The sequence below is a fragment of the Neltuma alba genome, unplaced genomic scaffold (assembly GCF_004799145.2).
Source record: "Neltuma alba isolate B1F8T4 unplaced genomic scaffold, ASM479914v2 tig00012607_pilon, whole genome shotgun sequence".
NCBI lineage: Eukaryota > Viridiplantae > Streptophyta > Magnoliopsida > Fabales > Fabaceae > Neltuma > Neltuma alba.
In genome coordinates, this window is record NW_021637052.1 from 277,663 (window position 1) to 299,230 (window position 21,568).

General features: G+C 32.5%; 2 protein-coding genes and 1 non-coding gene across 3 annotated transcripts; 1 reads left to right on the forward strand and 2 right to left on the reverse strand.

Annotated features, from left to right (window-relative positions):
- Positions 1–715: 715 nt before the first annotated feature.
- On the reverse strand, positions 716–2,845 carry LOC114729144 (60S ribosomal protein L17-2-like). Its single transcript, XM_028916114.1, has 7 exons — positions 2,788–2,845; positions 2,639–2,675; positions 2,384–2,424; positions 1,406–1,636; positions 1,221–1,323; positions 1,071–1,138; positions 716–984 (listed from the first exon to the last, which is right to left on the reverse strand). Exons 1-7 carry the CDS (start codon positions 2,788–2,790, stop codon positions 949–951), a joined length of 519 nt encoding a protein of 172 aa, XP_028771947.1. The 5' UTR covers positions 2,791–2,845; the 3' UTR covers positions 716–948.
- On the reverse strand, positions 1,972–2,099 carry LOC114729169 (small nucleolar RNA snoR74). Its single transcript, XR_003738714.1, has one exon. It is a non-coding gene; the product is annotated as a small nucleolar RNA snoR74 (small nucleolar RNA).
- A 622-nt stretch (positions 2,846–3,467) lies between the features above and the next one.
- On the forward strand, positions 3,468–6,384 carry LOC114729147 (probable arabinosyltransferase ARAD1). The gene is made up of 4 exons (XM_028916119.1): positions 3,468–4,615; positions 4,829–5,128; positions 5,226–5,324; positions 5,605–6,384. The coding sequence occupies exons 1-4, from the start codon at positions 4,148–4,150 to the stop codon at positions 6,031–6,033; spliced, it is 1,296 nt and encodes a 431-aa protein (XP_028771952.1). The 5' UTR covers positions 3,468–4,147; the 3' UTR covers positions 6,034–6,384.
- The last annotated feature ends 15,184 nt before the right edge of the window (positions 6,385–21,568 follow it).

A 21,568-nucleotide genomic window follows, 5' to 3' on the forward strand; every position in this document is an offset into this window, starting at 1 on the left:
AATATAATAAAATTAATGGAGACAATTGTTTAAGATTTGAATTAAAAACATTTTTAATCCTGAGAGCTTTTTCAAATTGTGGGTTAATTCCTATAGCTTCATATATTTATGGTTTAAGTTTAATAATTTGGTAATCATCACCACACTTGAACAAATTTTGCTTTTGATCCCTATATTTAAAGTCAAACTCGGCTCTAACACCACTTTGATACAGCGTCACAGCAATAGAGGGAGACGGGGAGAGAGAGAGAACTGAGTAAATTCCTATTCCACAGTGAGTACACGTGTCAGCCTTTATATACTTCTTGGCCTTGTTCAGTTAATTCCCTATATTAGACTCAGTTACACTAATCCACTTGCTATAATTGTGACGCGTGTGAGAATATAAAATGAATACATACATTACAAACCTCATGAAACTATATGAACCACAACCAATAATTTTAAAACTATAGGAAGCAAAACCAAAATCAAACGGGGACCAATAATGCTACTAACTCTTCAGATTTTACAAGGATGCAGACAATAATACCCACATGAATGGTCCTATCTTTTCTCATACTATATTCATTATATTTTCTTACTTCCTATCAAATATAACATTCAAGGCAACAATCTTAACGCATAATCCGGTGAACAAACCAAGAAAAATAGAAAGGCATCTATTGTTCTAGAAACAAAATTTAACATTACGCTCTAAACAACAAGTATCCTATCAGAGTAATGAACCGACCAATCTGATGGCTTAGTACGTCATGTTTTCAAGAAGCTCTGATCAACTTAAAAGTACGAGACAAAAACATAATGCTCAACTCTTCTAAGAAAAGTTCATGCCAAATCCAAACAATTTGGAAAAATCACAAAACTCTCTGAAGATAATCTAGAAACGGAACCCTTCGATCATTTAGGTCAGTAGCAATTTGTGATGAAAGCGCCACTGCCAAGAGCTTATGCTTTCTTGCTTGTTGCCAATTGGGTCTCCGGCTACAAAAATCAACCATTCACAAACATTAGATGAACAAAGCCAGAAAGGAATCAACATCCAAAAGACAGATGATCAAAATCCATACCTCCTTCCTCACAGGCTCTTCTTTCTCAGATAGTATCAACTCTATGTGGCATGGAGATGACATGTAGGCTGCAAAAGCAGTCGTCAATCAATAAAAGCAAACAGCCCAAAAAAAAAATTTTAAAATAAAATCTCAAAGGTTTAAACATACGGTTGATTCTTCCATGAGCTCGGTAGGTTCTGCGTCTTTGCTTTTGTGCTTGATTAACCTGGATGTGAGAAATGTAGAGAGCATCTACATCCAAGCCTTTCACCTGCAAAGATGCCATGAACAGGTAAATTGATAGGCAGATGATGGCATAAATTGGTTTTAAAAAGCATATTAACATGACATACTTCAGCATTACTTTCTGCATTCTTGAGCAAATCAAGAATGAATTTAGCTGACTTCACAGGCCATCGTCCTTGCCCATTGGAATGTCTGTTCTTCGCCTGGGCTGTCCTCCCAACACCACCGCAGAACCTTCTGAAGGGGATAGCCTGTTTGTGGGCTAGCACATCCTCCAAGTACCTTTTTGCCTTTGCCAAGGGCAACTTCCTGAGGGCAAACGCTGTCTCCCTAGTGTTCTGTAAAGTTATATGGCAAATACAATTTAGTGAATAGCAAATGACTAGTTTAAACTCCATCTTTCACTAAATTTATTTCAGATGAAGTAAAGGATTCGCACAATAACAAATTGCACATAGCATTGATTGATACAAGGTTGAAGCATTAAAAATAAAAATAAACGGAATAAAGATTTATTTTGCAAGCAAATATTGTTATTGAGGCCAGCTATAAAAAAATAACACATTAGATGAGAAAAGTAATAATTCTACATACTAATGATTTCTTCAATAAAAAGACATCCTCAACTAACATGGCAACATAGAAGGGACTAATGGATGCATGCAACTATAAGACACGTTCCATCATTCACTGAACCTTCAGTGACAAAAATTACACAGAGGTTCACCCAATAACAATGGTGATTATGTACCTGAGGTTTACGAGTGATCTGCTCACATAGACAACAGATCCTGCTTTTTCCCATCAGGTTTTCTTATTTCTTCTCTAGTTTCTATCAGGGAAAATGACTTCAGTATCAACTCTCTCTCGGACTAAAAGCTAGAGTACTGCAGAAATATATGCAGCACGATTCCATTCAAATCACACGGCAAATTTTGACACTAACGAATTACTGCAATTCAAAAGAAAAATGTGTGTATTGCCGGCACTCTCGTAGCCTAGACATGTTAAACGGCATTCCATTTCTAACAAAATTAAAGATAGTTCAAACCATAAAGAAGACCAAACGTAACAGATATTAGTACCTTAAAGTGGACTCTAAGGTCGGAGCCTCTGGCCTTGCAGGCTGCACGCGTATGATAATCGCATATTAGATCCAAATAAACAAACCAAACCCAAAAGCTCAAAACCATAAAAGTTCGCAACCAGATTATGTGAAAAATTGATCAATAACAATATAAAACGACCAAAGGCGTAGCTTTGCAATGATCTAATCGAAAAGTAGGAACAGAAGAGGATTCTACAATTTTATGGACTTGAGAGAGCAAAATTGTACTTACACTTGGTGGGATTGTCAGGTTCTCTGGAGTACTTCACCTAAGAAAAAGGAAAGGAACAAAATGAAAACCAATAGCGTGGAACGAACGAATGATTTCTTTGCAACTATCGAAATCGAAAAGATAAGCTGAAGGAAGAAGTTCACGTCTACCATGGCGGCTGGCTTATGCTGCTGCTTCTGCCCTAGCTTGAAGGCCGGAGAAGAAATAATTTCTCTCGCTCACAATTTATAAATGAAGAACAAAACACCCAACAACCCGGAGTACTGTAACCCAGGAACCCGCATAATAGGTTTGGACTTGGGCTTTAACCAGATCTGGCCCATTTATTGCGAGGCATGACAATGGGCCAAACCAAACTGCACGAGGCCCATTATACATTATTTATGCGTGATATCAAACACGTTTTTATTGTACTAACTAGATAACTAATTAGATAGATTAAAAAATTAATTAAATTAATTATTTATAAAATTGTGTATTAGCTTTTTAAAATTATTCAGTTTTTTTTACCAGCATTTAAAATTATTCTATTTAATTATGCATATTGAATATTTCTTAATGATAACCTTTACCATCAATAAGAACATTATGAAAAAACCATTATAAACTTAGAAGACAAGATAAATTAAAATACTATATTTAAGATATAATTTAGCCATTTAGCTAACTCTAGAACCGGAAGTAATATTAATTAGCAAAATTTATTATTTATTAAATGCACATGCCATATCCTTTTAAGTCCCCAGACATGCGTGATTGATGTTAATTTGAGATCACGGAGCTGTCATATCCTCGGTGAAGAAAGCAACATATCGTCTTCGCCAAAAAAAGCCAAAAAGCACCATAACGTCTCTTCCGAAGTCTTCCACTTATTTGTCGAAGTTCAGGGATCTCCTTCTTCTCTCGAGATTCTTGGTCCTCATCTTCGTGTTCATCTCTCTCTCTCTCTCTCTTTCAGTTTTCAAACTTCTTTGTGATCCTTTCCTCTTCAGAGTTGCATTTTTCTTGGAGGCATTCTTGACCAGTGACATCTGCAAATCTTTGCGAAATACTTCAATCTATTCATATCGGAGCGATTTAGTCACCTGGTTGACGCTGGCCTAGTTGATACCATTTCTCAGAATTTTGAATTCTTTCGCTGTTGAGTCAGAAGCTGCCGTTCATTTACCTAAATCGGATCGCTTTCTACAAACACAGCAATGGTCAAAAACGGGGAAGAGCTAAGTTTTACGAAGGTTTCCATCACTGAGACCTAACTCGCTTTGAGTTCATTGCAAATAGCAATTGCAGGAAGACACAGACATATGAGCTTTTCCACATCAGAATGTTGGAATTTGATATGCAGAGTTAATAATTATTTAATATTAAATTTTAGGGTCACACTTTATTAATGTCTTTGGAAGATTCACCTCCAAATTTGCGTGAGTCATGGATGGTTTATTTCATGTGTAGAGGATTAAGAAGGGAATTTTTTATCCACCATAACATTTCATCAGGCAGGGAAAAAACATGTTTGGCAAAGTGGTTCTTTCTTCCATTTTCGTGCTCCTACTCATCGCCTCATATACAGTTTTCAAAGGTGACTTCAATATTCGATCTCATTTCGCCATGTCATTAAATTCTTCGTCTCCGGAGGTTGTATATGCACCTCCGCCTCTCCTGATCTACATGTACGATCTTCCTCGTCGATTCAATGTCGGGATGCTTGACAGGAATAATTCGGCGAAAACTCCGGTTACGGCCCAAGATTGGCCGCCGTATCCGGTGAATTCTGGGCTAAGGAAGCAACACAGCGTAGAGTACTGGATGATGGGTTCGCTTATCTATGATGGAGACAAAGACCAAACCGAAGCAATAAGGGTTTCGGATCCTGAACTTGCCGATGCCTTCTTTGTACCATTCTTTTCTTCATTAAGTAATAATTTACATGGGCATCAAATGAGTGGTCCAGCTACGGAGGCTGATCATAAATTGCAGGTATTATGGAGCTAAATTCGAAAATTTAATTAGTTATTTAAAGAGAAGCTTGAGCCACTTCTTTTAGCAAATTTGGTTCATTTATATTATCTCCTTTCTGTATTGATGTGGTTGTTTTTACCTCATAAATGTGTCTTCAGATTTGCTATTACGATATCTTCTTTTATGATTTGTTATTTCAAGGCACTGATTATGGTTTGTTACTGGTTTTAGAGTGATGTAGTTGAATTCTTGAGAAAATCTGAATATTGGCAAAGGTCAGGAGGTAGAGATCACATTATTCCTATGACACACCCAAATGCATTTAAGTTCCAGAGGAATCAGGTTAATGCGTCCATTCAGGTCGTTGTCGATTTTGGTCGCTTCCCCAAGCGTGTTTCTAATTTGAGGAAGGACGTGGTGACCCCATATGTACATGTTGTGGATACTTTCACTGATGATGATGAGTCAAAAGATCCATATCAGTCTCGCTCTACTCTGCTTTTCTTTCGAGGCGGAACAAAACGAAAGGATGTAGGTTTTGGATAAGAGTTAGTTTAAAGAGCTCAGCAACTGTTTGTTCAAATGCTAACGAAAACGAACTGATTTTGTATGTTCTGGGATGTTGCAGGAAGGTACTATCCGTCTTAAATTAGCTAAAATACTAGCCAGTAAATATGATGATGTTCGCTATGAGCAGGGTGTTGCTTCAATAGACAATATAAAAGAGGTATGTAGAAGGGAGTTAAGATGTCTAATCATGATTATAATTTCAAGCATTTGCATTATAATTTTCTTTGCCATGTAACCAAAAGTCATGTTAAACTAGATGGATCTTCTATATCACATTGACTAAAAGAAATAACAAAACTCATGACTTGTCAGCAATTTGTTGTATGCATGTATTATGGGGATATTATGATTTTGGAACTTTCTGGGTAATCTAAACAGATAATTACTATCATTGCCGTAGACTTTTTTCTCTTATAGTTGATTTGTTGTTGCAACAGGCTACTAAGGACATGCGTTCATCAAAGTTCTGTTTGGATCCTGCAGGGGACACGCCATCGTCTTGTCGTCTGTTTGATGCAATCGTGAGTCATTGTGTTCCTGTGATAGTGAGTGATAAGATTGAACTGCCATTTGAGGATGAGATTGATTACACCAATTTCTCAGTGTTTTTCTCCTTTAAGGAGGCATTAGAGCCAGGCTACATGGTGGATCAGCTTCGTAAATTTCCAAAGGAGAAATGGCTAGAAATGTGGAGGCAACTCAAGAACATTTCCCATTATTATGAATTCCATTACCCCCCAAAAAGGGAGGATGCTGTTAATATGCTTTGGAGACAGGTCAGGCATAAGCTTCCTGAGGTCAGACTTTCTGTTCATAGAAGCCGCAGATTAAAAATCCCTGATTGGTGGCGTCGCAGATTATTTTAATGAACATTGTCATGTTAGTAAGAGGGAATGAAAAGATCTTAAATAAGAAGCATTTTTTTTTACCTAAAGAAAGAAATTCTCTAACGTTGATTTACAATCCACTCTACCACTTAAAACTGATTCAACTAGGATCTTGTCATGTAAAAATCTTTGAAAATGAATACATCTATCTTAATTTGCTGTTTGAGTTTCCCTGTTTCCTTGCCATTTGAGGAACACTTGTAATGTGATGTAAAGTTGGGAACGTGAATTAAAGATCAAAGATCATCTTTGGTCCAAGTATATGTGATTTTTGCCAGGGATGAGTTTCAACATTAATTAGTCATTCTAAATATTAGATTAGACCTGGACCGATTCAATAACGTCTTCAATATTCCTCTTACTCCCAGGTTCCGAATATGTTCAAGGATTGATAAAATTAAGTATTCGTTTGGTTCAATCCCATTGCAGGATTGCAATGGTAATTAAAATTGCATTGCCAAAAAAAGCATGCTTGGTTGTATTTTAGTTTAGTAGCGGGGTTTACCATGGTAATGATTATTACCAAAAAATTGGTAATGGCCATTCATACCTCCCCCCATGAAACCTCCCCCCTTGTGAATCCCTATTACTGTTCATTGCATGATTCAAAAAGTTTAATTTGTCCTTGTATTTGTTCTTGTTGCCTCCTCCCTCCTTCTCCATTATTGAAAGCCACCACCACAGCACCATTAGCCCCATCGACCAGAATCAACATTTTTCCCCTTCCTTTCCAACCCTTCTCTCTATTTTTTTTTTTTTCCGATGACAAGCCCTTCTCTTTTTTCTCCCTCCCTTCATTATCATCATTTTCTTCTTTGGCCATCAACGTTTGAAGCTGTGAATGTCTCCCTTTCATATCTGTTTTCTATGAACGTCTTCCTTTGAATCTATTTTTCTATAAATGTTCAAATCAATATTTGTTAGGACAAATATGAGATTTTCATGCTTCCGTGGTTCAATCTTGATTTTTATTTTGTTCCCTCTACAAGATTTGAAACTATGTTTAAAACTTGATTCATATATTTTGTTTCCCTTTTAATTTATTCTCATGATCTGCTCATGATTTTTTCTTTTAAACATGCTTATTCTTATTTGAATTTTATATTGACGCTAGTGTTTTGGTTGAGAAAGAAGATGATTGGGAATTGAAAGTTTTTGGGCATTTTGGACCTTTTATAATTCTGATTAAATATGAAAAATAATTTATGTACATCTTGTTAATAACAAACCTAACATATTGATGGTAATCATTATTGCATTGCACCCCATTGCATTCCCAAAAGAGTTTGCAGTTGAACCAAACGGGTCCTAAGTATTTTACAATTAAAAAGTGTTGCATTTGAAAAGAGAATGATAGTTAGGTTCCAAAAGATCAATTTAATGATTCTTGACAAAATTTTTGAAAATGACTTGCAAATATTAAATCAAATAGTTGCAAATGGAAATTTCAATTGCAAAATGAGAATTAGATTTAAAACTACATGTCTAATTTTTAATTAAACTCCTGAATTCATAATAGTATAAATATTTATTTTCAAATGATTATGTATAAAATTTTATTAGGAAACTATATGTAATTAAATTGATAGTTTGGTGCCTACTCGTCATTCTCTCATTATTAAAACAGCAATACTTTAAATTTTTTTACACTTATATTTTCTTTTTGTTGAATATTTTCCAAGTATACTGTGTATAGTAATTTTTAAAGCTGCAAACATTTTGAATGCAAGCTATCCATGTAACACAAAGTAACTTGGAATCCCCCAAAAACACAAAAAAACCAAAACCTCTTGTAAGTGAATATTGAACTATGAATACTTTAATGGTGTGTTTAGCTCAAAGGAGGAGAGGGGAAATGAGGAATTTTAATGGAGGGGATAGGAGGAGAAAGGATGGGAGGGATTTTAGTATCACCTTACCTGGATTGATGAGATGGGAGGAAAAGAAATGAATTTTCATGTCACCTTGTTTGGTTCAGGAGGGGAGGGGAGGAAAAATATTTTTATTTGGACAACTTTACCCTTATTTCATTTAAGTTGTTTTATTGAAACTGTATATAATTTTATTGAATTTTTTTTTGGATATATGAATTAATGCTCATAAATAAAATATATGACATTAGAATTTAGATTCAAAAAGTCCAAACGCAAGCATCCATGTTCCATATCACATCACATAATATATATTATATACAACAAAAATTTGCAAAAAAAAAAACAACTATATACAATAAAAACAAAAAGATTGAGTACAATTTCACTTAGCTATTTATGGTAAGAATATGATATAATTATCTATGTAATTAAAAATGAATAAGATCTTTGAATAATCAGCTCAAAAAAAAAAAGATCTTTGAATAAGCTGAAAAACATAATGGTCAGCCCATTTTAATAATCATACAAAGCCTAATAATAGTGGCCATAATAGGAAGACAATATTGGAAAATGTTCTATGATCTAATAAGAGTATAATAGTTACCATCTCTTCCCCACATGATGTTTTTCTTGCTACCATGGGCTATACTTACACAAGACTATATATCATGAATCTTATTTAAGAACAAAATAGCAGTCTAAGAACCAAAAACCACATCCATTGCCACTTGCTTGCGTAATGAAGCTGGACATGGAATAACCACCCTAAGTTTTACTGCATCATTCATGAGAAAATTATAAATCCTAGGAATCTTCTCTTCATTGCATCCACGTTCTTGATTCATTTTCAAAGTTTCTTCTCCTGAAATCTATAGAGCACATCTCTCTTTAATCACTTTATTCCCTTCACTTAGAACACTTGCAATGATTTCCATCTTCTTTGTAATTAGAGACATTGGATAGCATCTTTATCTCTGGATGTAGTAGTTTTTTTTTTTTTTTTGCTCTTCTTACTGCTCTCACTTAGTCCAGGAAATTGGTCAACCTCATTCTCTATAGTGATTGAGAAATTCTCTAAAGAAGCCTCATTATGAGAGGTATGATGATCAACCTCAACCTCAACAAATTCTTGAGAATTTGCATGTCTCCATTTCTTCATATTTCAAGGATTATCAACCTCATCTTCATTGGCTCTATCAATTCCATAAAGAGCCAATATTTTCTCATAGCTAAGTAAAAGGGTATTCCTCCAAAGGGCTGCTTTTGGTTTGACCTGAATATATATAAAATAAACAGATAAGGTGAGAATGTACTTGCCAATATCACATAATTGGGGGGCAAAAAAGAAGATTTACTCATCTCACCTCAATCAATTGGTCCCATCCTTAGTTCTTAGTCTCCCATCAATTAGTGGTTGAGTTCCATGAAAAGCCACTCATATCCCCTTTAAAAATATCATAAATTTCTGAAAAATTCTTCTTTAAAGTCTTTCAATGATTTTTGGCTTTATCTTTGTCAACTTTAAACCCAAACAGAGTATGTTATCATATCCTGTAGTTGTAAATGTTCCATTCACTTTATTACTAATATCTAGTTCATGCATAAATGCATCAATTAGGGCATCATCCATTTTGGAACTCCAAATCAAATTCCTATCAGTAGTATTCCTATCAACAAAATTCTTGTCAACAGCAGTGGCGTTTGCGGCAAGTGTCTTCTTTGGACCCATACTAATAGAATTTAAATACATCATATGAGTAAACAAGAAGCTAAAAAAGCAATACATTAAATAAGCAAATAAATTGAGTTATATGCATCTAAGTTTTCTAAGTTTTAATACACATAGATAATAAGCAATAAACAAAATCACTGGCAAGGAGTTATATGCATAAACCAAGAGAGATTAGGGAAATTCATTGTAATGTTTCAAAGAATTAGTATCTCTCCCTTTTTTTTAATTTCAAAAGAAAAAAAAGATCTTAAAAATACATATAGACAAGATAACACATTATATCTAACCTGATGCAATTAAAGTTAAAATGTTAATTATAAACTTATTATAGATAGCTTTTAATTATTACCATGACGTGGAAAATTTTTTAATCATCATCATTAATAGCTCATATCTTGGCAGAAAACAAACAGAAGCATATGAATGAATAGTTAATTAGAATATGATCAAAATAATAATTCAATATGATCACAAGAAACTGTCATGATATAAGCCTTCCATAATCTCAACAACAAATTTTTTTTAAAAAAAATACAACACTGAAAACACATCAAACTATTAACAATATAACAAATTGTAAAGTTTAGTTCCTAGCATTGTTTCTAGAATTAATCCTAACACTATTTTCATAATCAGTCCACATTTGAAGACCTATTGCATCCCTTATAAGCTTACCCCGAGCTACCTCAGTTCTGTCACCCCTTGGAGTATGGTTATCATCGTTAGATTCTTCTCGAGCTGCAAGTTCATCATCTACTTCTCAAATCAACTCTTTATTAAGGGTGTGTTTGGATAAAACCAAACCGTGGTTTGGAAAAGTGATTTTGGAGAATAGATTCTGGGAAAAATAGATTCTGTGAAGAATAGATTTTGTAAAAAAGTGATTCTGAGAAGTGAGAGTGTTTGGATAGTTGTTATCAGAAGCACTTTTTATATATACAAATTACTAAAAAAAAAATAAGTTAATATGATAATTACAGAAAAAATAAATTTTATGATATATTTTAATTTGAAGGAATAAATTTGTTAATAATATGTTTTTTACCAACATAATTAATAATACATGAGATAATATAATTAATAAATAATTAATGTGTATATATATTTATAAAATATAAGATTAAATATATTTATAAAAAAATGTGTTTATAAAAAAAATAACAAGATACATATCATATAGGCCCTCACACTCTCCCTTCTTTCTCCAAAAGCAAAAAAAATTTGCTTTTTCCAAAACCATGGTTTTGGAGTCAAAACCATGGTTTTGACCCAAAACCATGGTTTTGGTTTTTGGAGGGGGTGTTTGGGTAGATTATTCCCCAAACCATGGTTTGGGATGTTACCCAAACACACCCTAAGATCTACATTTATTAAGTAATTGTGTATAATACAACATGCAGCAATGATCAACTTTTGAATTTGACACCATAAATAGGCTCTGCAGGATTTGATAAAATTACAAATCTCTTTTTCAATACCCCCAAAAGCCCGTTCAATTACATTAATGCATGTAAAAGATTAAAAATTTCTCTATGGTTTCAGAGTGGATTTCTGTCAAAATATTTTTTCAAATGGTACTGAACTCCTCTATAAGGTGTAATAAGACCACTTGTCAACATGAATCCAATATCAATCAAGTAATATTCCCCTATCATCAAGTAAAATACTTACTTTGTTAGTTTTAAATTTGTGATGTTATTTAATTATGTCACTTCCTGATTTTCAGTAATTTGTAAAATTCTTACCTTGAGGAATCTTAAGGCTATTTTTACGTCTTAATGCATGCTTTATAATCCTTGAATCAGATGTAGTGCCTTCCCATTCAACAAGCATATAAGTGAACCTGAAATCAAATGTACAAGTTACTAACGCATTTTGTGTAGGAAATTCCTTCCTACCACAATAACAAGGAGCATCTACTATAAGTACTTTTGCACATATTTGTGTTCCATCTATGGCCCTAACACAATCTTTAAAATATGGGTAAAATTTGTCATTAACCTGAATTTCAAGAGGGACTCTAGAGCCATTTGTTTGTAGAAGGAATTTATCTTCTAATTCAATGATAGCTCCTAATATATTACGAAAATGATGGCTAACTGTATCACCATAATGCCTAAATCAAAACTTAACCACATGATTTTTTGTTTTATGTGATAACATGCAAATGGTTTTTGAAACTTATTCTTCCATACTTGAGTATCGTGAACATCTCTTTTTAACATGTTACATAGTCCTAAGAAAGCTTCAGGACCCATTTTAATAATATCTTGACCACAAGAAGCACTGGTTATTTGATACATCACTTCTTCACACATCATTTCTCTTGTGGAGCTTATATTGTAAGTCATTTTCTTCTCTTCATTATGGATCTTAACCACACATTATTGTATAACAAGACAAACAAGGTGGGTTACAAGTCTCCAACACATATCCCACCATTCAATCAAAAATTCCTCTCCAAAGTTCATCTAACAAATCAAGAAAAACATTACCCAAAATTAATGACCAAAGCAAGTAGACTCACCTAGCAAATATATATATCTTCGTATTATATATGTAACATATAAATATATAAAAATAATGTACTTGGAGTCAATGTTGTAAGATATATAACTTATTCACTATTGTGAGAAGAGGGAGAAAAACAGTGTGATAAAAGAAACTTGAAAGTTGAAACCCAGTCTTTCTTGTTCAGCAATTCATAGCAATAAACAATGAGTTTTCATTATCTTCAATTATTGTTATACATATTTGCACATGGCATGATGTATTTCATACTATTGTTGGCACTACAGGTGTAAACTAGTTTGTGCCTTTACCATTAGACAAATAGAAAATTCTGCTTTTTTTTTTTTGCTCTCGTTCTTTCTTTAATATAACATATTAGGTTAGATTTGTTACCAAACCTTCATGAGTCAACAAAATCTTCTCTACATTTTCTATATTCCAATCAGTTCAGAGAATATGCACAATAATACAGAAAAAGAAAAGGAAAGATGGTGCTAATTAGTTTCAAACCTCCAAAAACTTATGATACACACACATCTACATACCTACCCACCCACAAATGCCCAAATTTGGGGTCTAAGCATGTATATAAGACTGACCTAATTTTTTTCAAAAACAAAAATGTTAAATCAAGAGAAATACTTGGGCATTACAATTTTATCCCAACAGAGAGCGATTTCAATTTTATGGTTCATATCATTTGTGTGGGGCATATATAGAATCGTTGGTTATGACAGGTGCTTTCCATGATTCTTTAAGAACCCACAATGCTAGAAAAATTGCCAAGCTCTCGATGGTTGTTTACTTATTCCTCGCACATAATCCTCAGCAATCTTAAAGCTGCATATTCTTTTTTTCACAATATACAAAGCATTCAAGGATGATGCATCCTAGATTGCGCACTAAGCAGCACCAGAATGAAATAACAACAAATATATCTGGATTTTTGTCACATATAAATGCATGCGCTTGTACAAAAATTTAGTACATACAGATTGGCAAGCTAAAATCAAGAGAGAGAAGAACCTACGATGCATGACAAACCACCAACGGAAGAAAAAGAGATGAACATAAAGGAGACGGATATGGATGACATTGGATGAGATGACAGCGAGGCTGGACTTGACAGAGAAGAAGCAAGATGAGATGAGATAGGAAGACCAAAGATGGAGACAGACTGTAACATCCAGACTTTTGGGCCTAGAATCATCAAAAGTAGTCTGAATTGGATAGGCTACCAGACCCCTTTTGAGTAGAAGTCTCAAAGATGAGAAAGGAAGTCAATGCAGTTTCAGAGACTAAACTGCAAAGTAAAAGTTTTAAGGGGCTAAAGTGTAATAAAGTTAGAGTCTCCAGTAAAGTCTCGAAGGCCCAGAGAGAGAAAAGAGACTAGATATAGGCCAAAGGTTGAGTTAGAAGCCTCAAAGAGAGGACTATATGAAGTTAAGTCCAACCAGGGACTAAACTGTAAATTCTGAAAGTTATGACTAACAGGGGTAAAAGTGGAAGAGGGTACAGAAAATTCTAAGAAAAATCCCAGAAAATGGGAAATAATATTCTAAGACTCTTCTGTGAAGAGAAATGACAAAAATACCCCTGAGGCAGCTTAAATGGAATTTATGAGGTTATGGCCAGTAAAAAGTATACCATTTGAGGTAATTATTTAAAATAGCAAGAGACCTAAAAAAATATATACAAAAATGAGATTAAATGGTTGGAAGGTTGTACTAATTTATAAAATTAGTCCCGCAACCAAAAGGCCAGTGGAGTGGCTTTAATAAATTAAAGAGCCGGTTTTACCGATAAAAGGGTATTTTAGTAAACAACTTTTATACAAGGCTTAAAGGAAGTGTTATGGCCTGAGAAAATTCATAGGTATTCTCTAAGATGAAGGGGAATTTATGGAGTAGACAGAAAAATTTTCTGAACCCCGGAAGGCCATAAAGAAAGCCGGAGAAACGTGGGCCAAGTAAATTCGGAGGAAGCTTATGAAATAAGTTTGATCCAATGGCTAGGATTTGATCTCCCTTTTCCTCCACCACTTTCATGACACTTGGCATCTTCTAGAAGGTTGAGGTAAGCATGATGTAATAAGATGATGCAATGATGATGTAAAAGTCCACTTGAACTTCCAAATTTGCCCTTACCCTTTCTATTAGCCACCAAGGGCATTTTGGTCCATTCAAGCCAACTTTTTTGGCTATAAATAGAGCCTCTTCCCCTTCATATTTTCAGCCAACATGAGTTTAAGAGGGGAAACTCTGCCAAAATTTAGAGAGAAAAATGTAGGGGTGAAGGCCAAGAAGAAGAAACAAAGTTCAAGCTTCAAGATCAAGGTATGTGGTGGCTGTAGCATCTGATTTGATACCTATTTCGAATTAGTTACTGTGCGTATTTGATTCTGAAATTTTTCATGCTTAAAGTACACTCTGTGAGCTTTAAATCCATGGGTAGAACACTCCATTTGGATATGTGTACGATTTATGGTGATTTTTCAAAGTTAGGGTTTGAAATCTGGAAACAGTGTTGAACTTTTAGGAGATTGTCGAGTTCCGTACAATTATGGTACTGTTCATCGTAGAATTGGTTCCTGAAACTATTTTTCTTTTTAATTTAACTTAATTATATTTCAGTGAGACTTGGAAGCACTCAATTTTGATTTTTATAGATTTAATTATGAATTTTCAAAGTTGAGCAAAAATTCTGGAGATTCTGCGTGAACAGTACCCGCGAACCAAAACTTCCAGATTTGATATTCTTGAATCTAAAGCCATCTAAAGTGGTCCTAATTGATAGGAAATAGATCATAAGGATGTAAAATGATAAGATTTATATTAGAAAAGTTAGAAAGAAAACCCTAAGACTAAGAGAAAGGGGTTGAGGTTCAAGAAAGCTAGTCTTGAACTTTATGTAATCTAGTGGTCCTAATAGATTGTATGATCATTATGACTATGTTTAGGACCTTTGGAACATCCAAGAGGATGTTTGATGATGTTGACCGAAAGCTAACATGGTTGGAAAGTCAAGGGAGTCAAAGGAAAAGTAAGAGGAAGGCTTGAGGTGCAAGGTAGTGAACTTACCTATTGTCATTGCTTGATGTCGTATGCTTGTGTGTTGCCGTGTACATGTTATTTGCATGTTGTTGTGACATGTTTTAGCTGCTGTAATTGCTATTCATGATGAGTAGATTATGTCTCCATGGCCATACATCAAGAAGTTAGCTTTGAGCATGCTAGTATGTCACTAATTAACAAGAGAATAAACAAGTTGCGTGTAGTGCATTAGCATCCATCTAGCATGATTATGTGGTATTGTTTGCTACTGAGATTCCCCCGAATCTCACCTCCTCCCTAACCAACCATTTAGGTCAATCAATGATGGGCACTAATGGCATGAGAAGCAAGGAGAAGAAGTGGAGAATTATTAATGCAAATGAATGATATTAATATTCAATGTATAATTCTCCTATGCTGTAAGTTATGTTATGAATGCCATTACTTCAATGTATATGCTTAGGATGTTTATGGCATGAATGAAAGTATATGAGTATGAATGATAAAGATTAAGCCCATGCTATGTATGTCAAAGAAATAAAAAGAATTAAAGTAAGGAGATATTAAAGGATAAAACGTAGGTCCTGAAGCAGTTAGTTTTGAGCTTCAGTTTGACCTATCAAATGAATGAGTTAAATCACGAGATTTGGCAGACTTATAGTTCACATCTCAAGCTTCAAAATGAGTGATAAATCACCTCATTTGGATGTGTATACAAAGAGATATGAGTTTTCAAAGTTAAGGCGTAGAATCTGGAGAGTCCAGATTTTACCAAACGAATAGTAATCTTAATCCAATAAACTGTACGTTTTCAGTGAGGATGAGTTCAGTTGAATATTTTTCCCTTAAAGAGCATTGAAAGAGGTTTCCGTAGAATTTTGGAACACCTCCATACGATTTTTCTAGAATTAGTTATGATTTTTCAAAGTTGGACCTGTAATCTGAAAACTGGACAGTGAATAGTAATATTCCGAAAATTAACGTCCAAATCGAAATTTTTAAGTTTAAGACCATCCAAAGTGGTCTGGAATGGGTCTAAATGAATGCTAAGGTACTATATAAGTAAGGTGTGACACAGACAGTTTGCAACAAAGATAGGGTTGCAATTTCTTTCGATGAGATTAGAAGGGTAATATAGGAATATTCAAAAATTTTATAGGCATATTAGTTAGAACAAGTCAAAATGTGGTTCCCTCCCAAATCCCCCAATTTTAAAAGGGGGGTTATAAGGTGAGAGGAGGAAAAATCTTCCCTCCCTTTCTAAAATTTTTATGTTACCAAACAAAAAAAAAAGATCAAAATCCCTCCTACTCCCTCCCCTCCTCTCCAGATCTTTCATACCAAATGTAGCATAAAGGATAGAAGAGAGAAAATAAAAGAGGAAAAGAGAGAGACAGACAGAGAAATAAGTGAAAAAATCTCAATAATTAATATTATTTGATTTGTAAGGTGCATACAACATGAGAGTGTTGAGCGTTATTTATAAATTAAATGCATAATATTTTAAAAATCCTAAAATTAAATAAAATGAGCGTTATTTATAAATTAAATGCATAATAAAAATTCTAAAATTAAATAAAAATGATAATTGATAATAGAAGATAACAATCAGTTAAATTAAAATCAAATATTTCCTAATGATAGTTAAATATATTAAATATCTAAAATATCTAATTATTCATTATTTTATATCTTATCATTTCTCTTTCATTTAAAAAACTCGACTCCAAACTATTATAATGAAGGTACATATCTAAGGAAGTAAAGGTGTGATAAAATTTCTACATAACGCTTCGATTAGATGAACAGATTGGGACATGCTTTGCAAATGAGAGTTAGGTGTGACTATATGTGATGTGTTTGGATCTCAAGGTGTGTGAATTGTCCTTTGACAATAAAATTTGACTTTTTAAAATAATGTGATATAATGGCAATCAAAAGGTTTAGAGGTATATTTATTAGCTTAGTATGTATATGTGTATATTTGGATAAATTTAGTAAATTTGATACCATGAATATGTGTTCTATGGAGCTAACTTAGCATAGTTTGTTACATGTGAAATCTCACATAAGATATTTAACTGTTGAAAAATTCACCATTTGATATTAATTTTATAATTAGCATTGTCTTCCTTATATTTTTAAGAAAATATATGGTATATTTAGATAACGTGAAAAAGAAGCAATAGGAATATAACTCTGATACCAAATGATAATTCTTTCGCCATTTTTTTTATCGTCCTTCTAATGAAATGAAAAGACATTCTTATAGTAATTGCCTAACCATTCTTGTAAGATTTCATGATATTAGCAATAGTCTTGTCATATTCCTTTCCAATCTTAAGTTCAGTTAAATATTTACGATGATCTCCTTTTATTCTCTAATAGAAGACCTAATCCTCAGTATCAGAACAAACTACAAAAATTAGAAACAAGCGAAAAGAATTATCCTCCAACAACAAAACTTGACTCCTCAAAGCAATGTAAACGATAGCAATGTAATGGTAATTAAAAGGTTTAGATGTATGTTTATTAACTTAGTATCTATTTGTGTACATTTAAATAACTTTAGTAAATCTGATACCATATATATATTCTATGGAGTTAACTTGGTGTGGTTTGTTACATGTTGGAATCTCATTTTAGATATTTAATATGCCAGAAAAATAAGAAAAAAATTTACCATTTAATGTCAGTATTATGACTGATATTGTCCTTTTTATATTTTTAAAAACCATATGATATATTTAAGTAACGTGAAAAAGAAGTAATAAGAACTTCACTCTGATACCAAACAAGAGTTTCTTTGCTTTTTTTTTACCATTGTTATAATTTGAAAAAAATACGTTTTAATAATAATTACCTAACTATTTATAGTATAAACACCAATCATATCTTATTCCTCCCCAATCTTAAACTCAACTAAATATCTATGATAATCTCTTTTTATCTTTCAATAGAAGACCTTGTCCTCAATATCAAGACAAGCTAAGAGAATCATATAGGAGTCAAACAACTCCAAGATTTTAGCACATTCTTCAGATAATTGGGACTTAGTATTGGATATGTATTTCTAAATAAGACCAAGATAGTTATAATTGTAATTCTTCTCCTTCTCCTTAACCACACAAAGATTCGCTAGGCTTTTTAGAGGGATTCAGTGACATTCTTTTGTGCCACAAAGAGAAGATTCCTCTCCTCAAGGGTGAGCTATGTATTTTATTTGATCACATCCAATGCATTCTTAACCAACTTAGCTAGATAAATGCATTCAACTTATCTTAGATTTTTTTTAAAAAAACGGTAACCATTTTTCTTCAAGAAAGAGAGAGACTTAGAGAGGGGGAAGAAAGAGGAAGTGAGTGAGAGTAGAGATTAAACATATCGATGAAATGATATGTATGGTGGTTTATAGAGGATGAAGGCGTGAGTTTTGAGAAATGGATGTGATGTGAAATTTCCAAGTTCTTCCTCTTTCAAGTTTGACTATCAGCGAATGTTGACAGTAGGGATTTGATGGTTTAAACCAAACCATTCAAACTTGAAATGATGGAACAGAGTCACAATCTATATAATTCTACAAAAGTGGTACTATGTTGTGTTAAAAAGAAAGTGTGTAAATTCTCCAAAGCATCTTTGAGTAGGTGGAGATGCATGAGCACTTATTCTTGTTTGGATCATATGATTTGTGATTTTGACAACTGATTAGTTTCCAACCATTCTAATAGCACTCCATCAAATACGATCATCCAACAACCCAACAAAGAAAAACATATGTCAACAAAGTCATGGGTCCTAAGATGGCAATGTACATAACATTACATGCCCAAACTAAAAGAGGACTACTAGGTTATGCTCGCCTATGCCTCTAGTTGCTTCCCTTCACGCCGAGCCAAACTAGATGGCTCTCCTGAAAATATTGATAAATAGCGGGGTGAGACATAAAGTTCCAGTAACCAAGTATTAATTTATGATATATACAAGTAGGATGACAAGTTGGTGAAATAGTGCTTAAATATAATTTAAGTAATAAATAATGTTTTAATAGATACAATCACATGAAAGGAGTATATCTCACCATCCACAACACAATTCATATAAAAGTACACATATGTAACAACACAATGAAATATGCCCTCCCATCACCATACTCCTTCTTATGACTCTTTGACAAGGACCTGAGCTTTCTGTACTGAGTAACCCAATCAAAGGTCACCCCATTTACATTAAGCAATAGGCCCCCTCCTGTACCTACACTGCTCAAGAATGGACTATAGTGCAAGAGGTGTCTATCCAAGAGCTCGTTCTCAATTCCAGGCCAAGGAAAAGCAGAAACTACAGGGGTCTGACAAAAAAACCAAATACTAGGATCAATAGTATAGGCATGTCACGCGGGTTTCAACAACAATTATCCTCGACATAACAAAATCCCATCCTCCACATATAAACCCTATGCATAGTCACAATATATATTAAAAATATCATAGTTCTTCAAAGTAAGATGATATAATTTCAAACAAGGTATAACATATTTTCATTTTATTTTATAACATATCATTAGTATGTTAAATTCAATACCACAAGAAAATAAAATTTTCAATAAAACACAACTCAGGCATAATTAAATCAACATACTTCCTACTTCACCAAAATTTGTCAGATAAGAAAATACATACTTTATTTACAAGCATATTTTCACAAATTAATTTGAGAAAATAAAAACATAATAAACACCTTACAATCCAAAGCATGTATATAAAATAAATTAATCCTGGTTATCTCTACTACAAGCCTAACCTCACAGCTTGAGAAATAAGAGCACAAATTACAGACTCCGAAGTACAAGATAATCTACAAATAATGTAGATACAATTTAATATACATACAAATAAATAACTTAAATTACATAGGATTTATTATTATTAATATATATACATATATTTACTACCCAAAAATTCTTACTTCAAATAACAATTTTCCTTTCCCCCAAATAACTCATTTAAATTATAAAAATTTTGTTTTTATCTAACATTGTAAAAATATCAATTTATAATTTAAGTTTCTAGCTGCAAAAAGATTTTTTTAAATAATATATCCTTATCCTATTGTATATTTTAAACCGATTAAAATATCAATAATATATTAAATAACCGAAATAAGTTATTTAACTTAAATTTAATTGGTAAAAACATTCTATATATTTTGAATAATACATTTTCCAACTAAAATCTTAGTTTAAAATTTTCAAAACAATCAATGAATAAATATATACTTATTAAAATTTTAATAATATATCAAACAACCCAAATAAATTATTTGACTTAATTTTAATCAGTATAAATATGATATATATATATATATATCATCAATGATAAATTTTCAACAAAATAAATTTAATTTTAAATACCAAAAGTAATAAATGGACAAAACTAAATCGATTAAAATTTCTTAATGATGTTTCTTTAAATTTCTACAGTCAAATATTGTCAAAACTCAATACTTACTCTATATCCAAATCATATAATTTTTTCTAAACATTGTAATGATACTACTAATATAAAACTCTAAATATATAAGAAATATTTATAAAGAAAATTTAATAGAAAGAAGTGTTTTTATGCACCTATATAATCCCCAAAGCTTGCATTATCTTTCAAACTACTAGCACTTCTCTGCCTTTCTCTTGATCTCTCTTTCTCTTCTTTGCTAATGCCTCTCCTCCTCTATTTAAACTTCAAACTTCAACTGTCCTCTTTATTTTTTTCTTCTTCAATAAATGCCTCTTTCTAATTTTCTTCTTCTCTTTCAATACACCACTCTTTTCCACCGAATTCAGTGAAAAAGCTGGTTTTTTTTTAATTAATAAAATATTATTATTTTATAATAAAATATTATTTTATATTATCTAATTAAGATTTTTTTAATAATAATAGTTAGGATGTTAGACTAGCCCCCTTAAAAATATTTTAAATATATTTTTAAAAATTATTTATTATTATACTTTTCAACATATTAAATCCTTAATTTTTGTTAAAATTGTTTTAAAGAATTTAAGATATTTATCTTTATTTTCTTTAATTTTATTTTTTTTCTTTTTGTAAATGATTAATATTTTTTCATTGTTTTTATCATATTGCTACAAAAACTTAAGTAATTTAGTTGTTGTAAACATAAAAAACTTATTGAAAATTTAATTAATTCTGTTAATATATATAATTGATTTTAGACTTAATAAAATTGATTTTTTGTAGGAAAAGAAAATTTTATATGTTTTTCCTATTTCATTTGTTGTATCATAACAGTATTTGTAGGCCATGTTTGTTTAGTTATTCTTATATAAACCA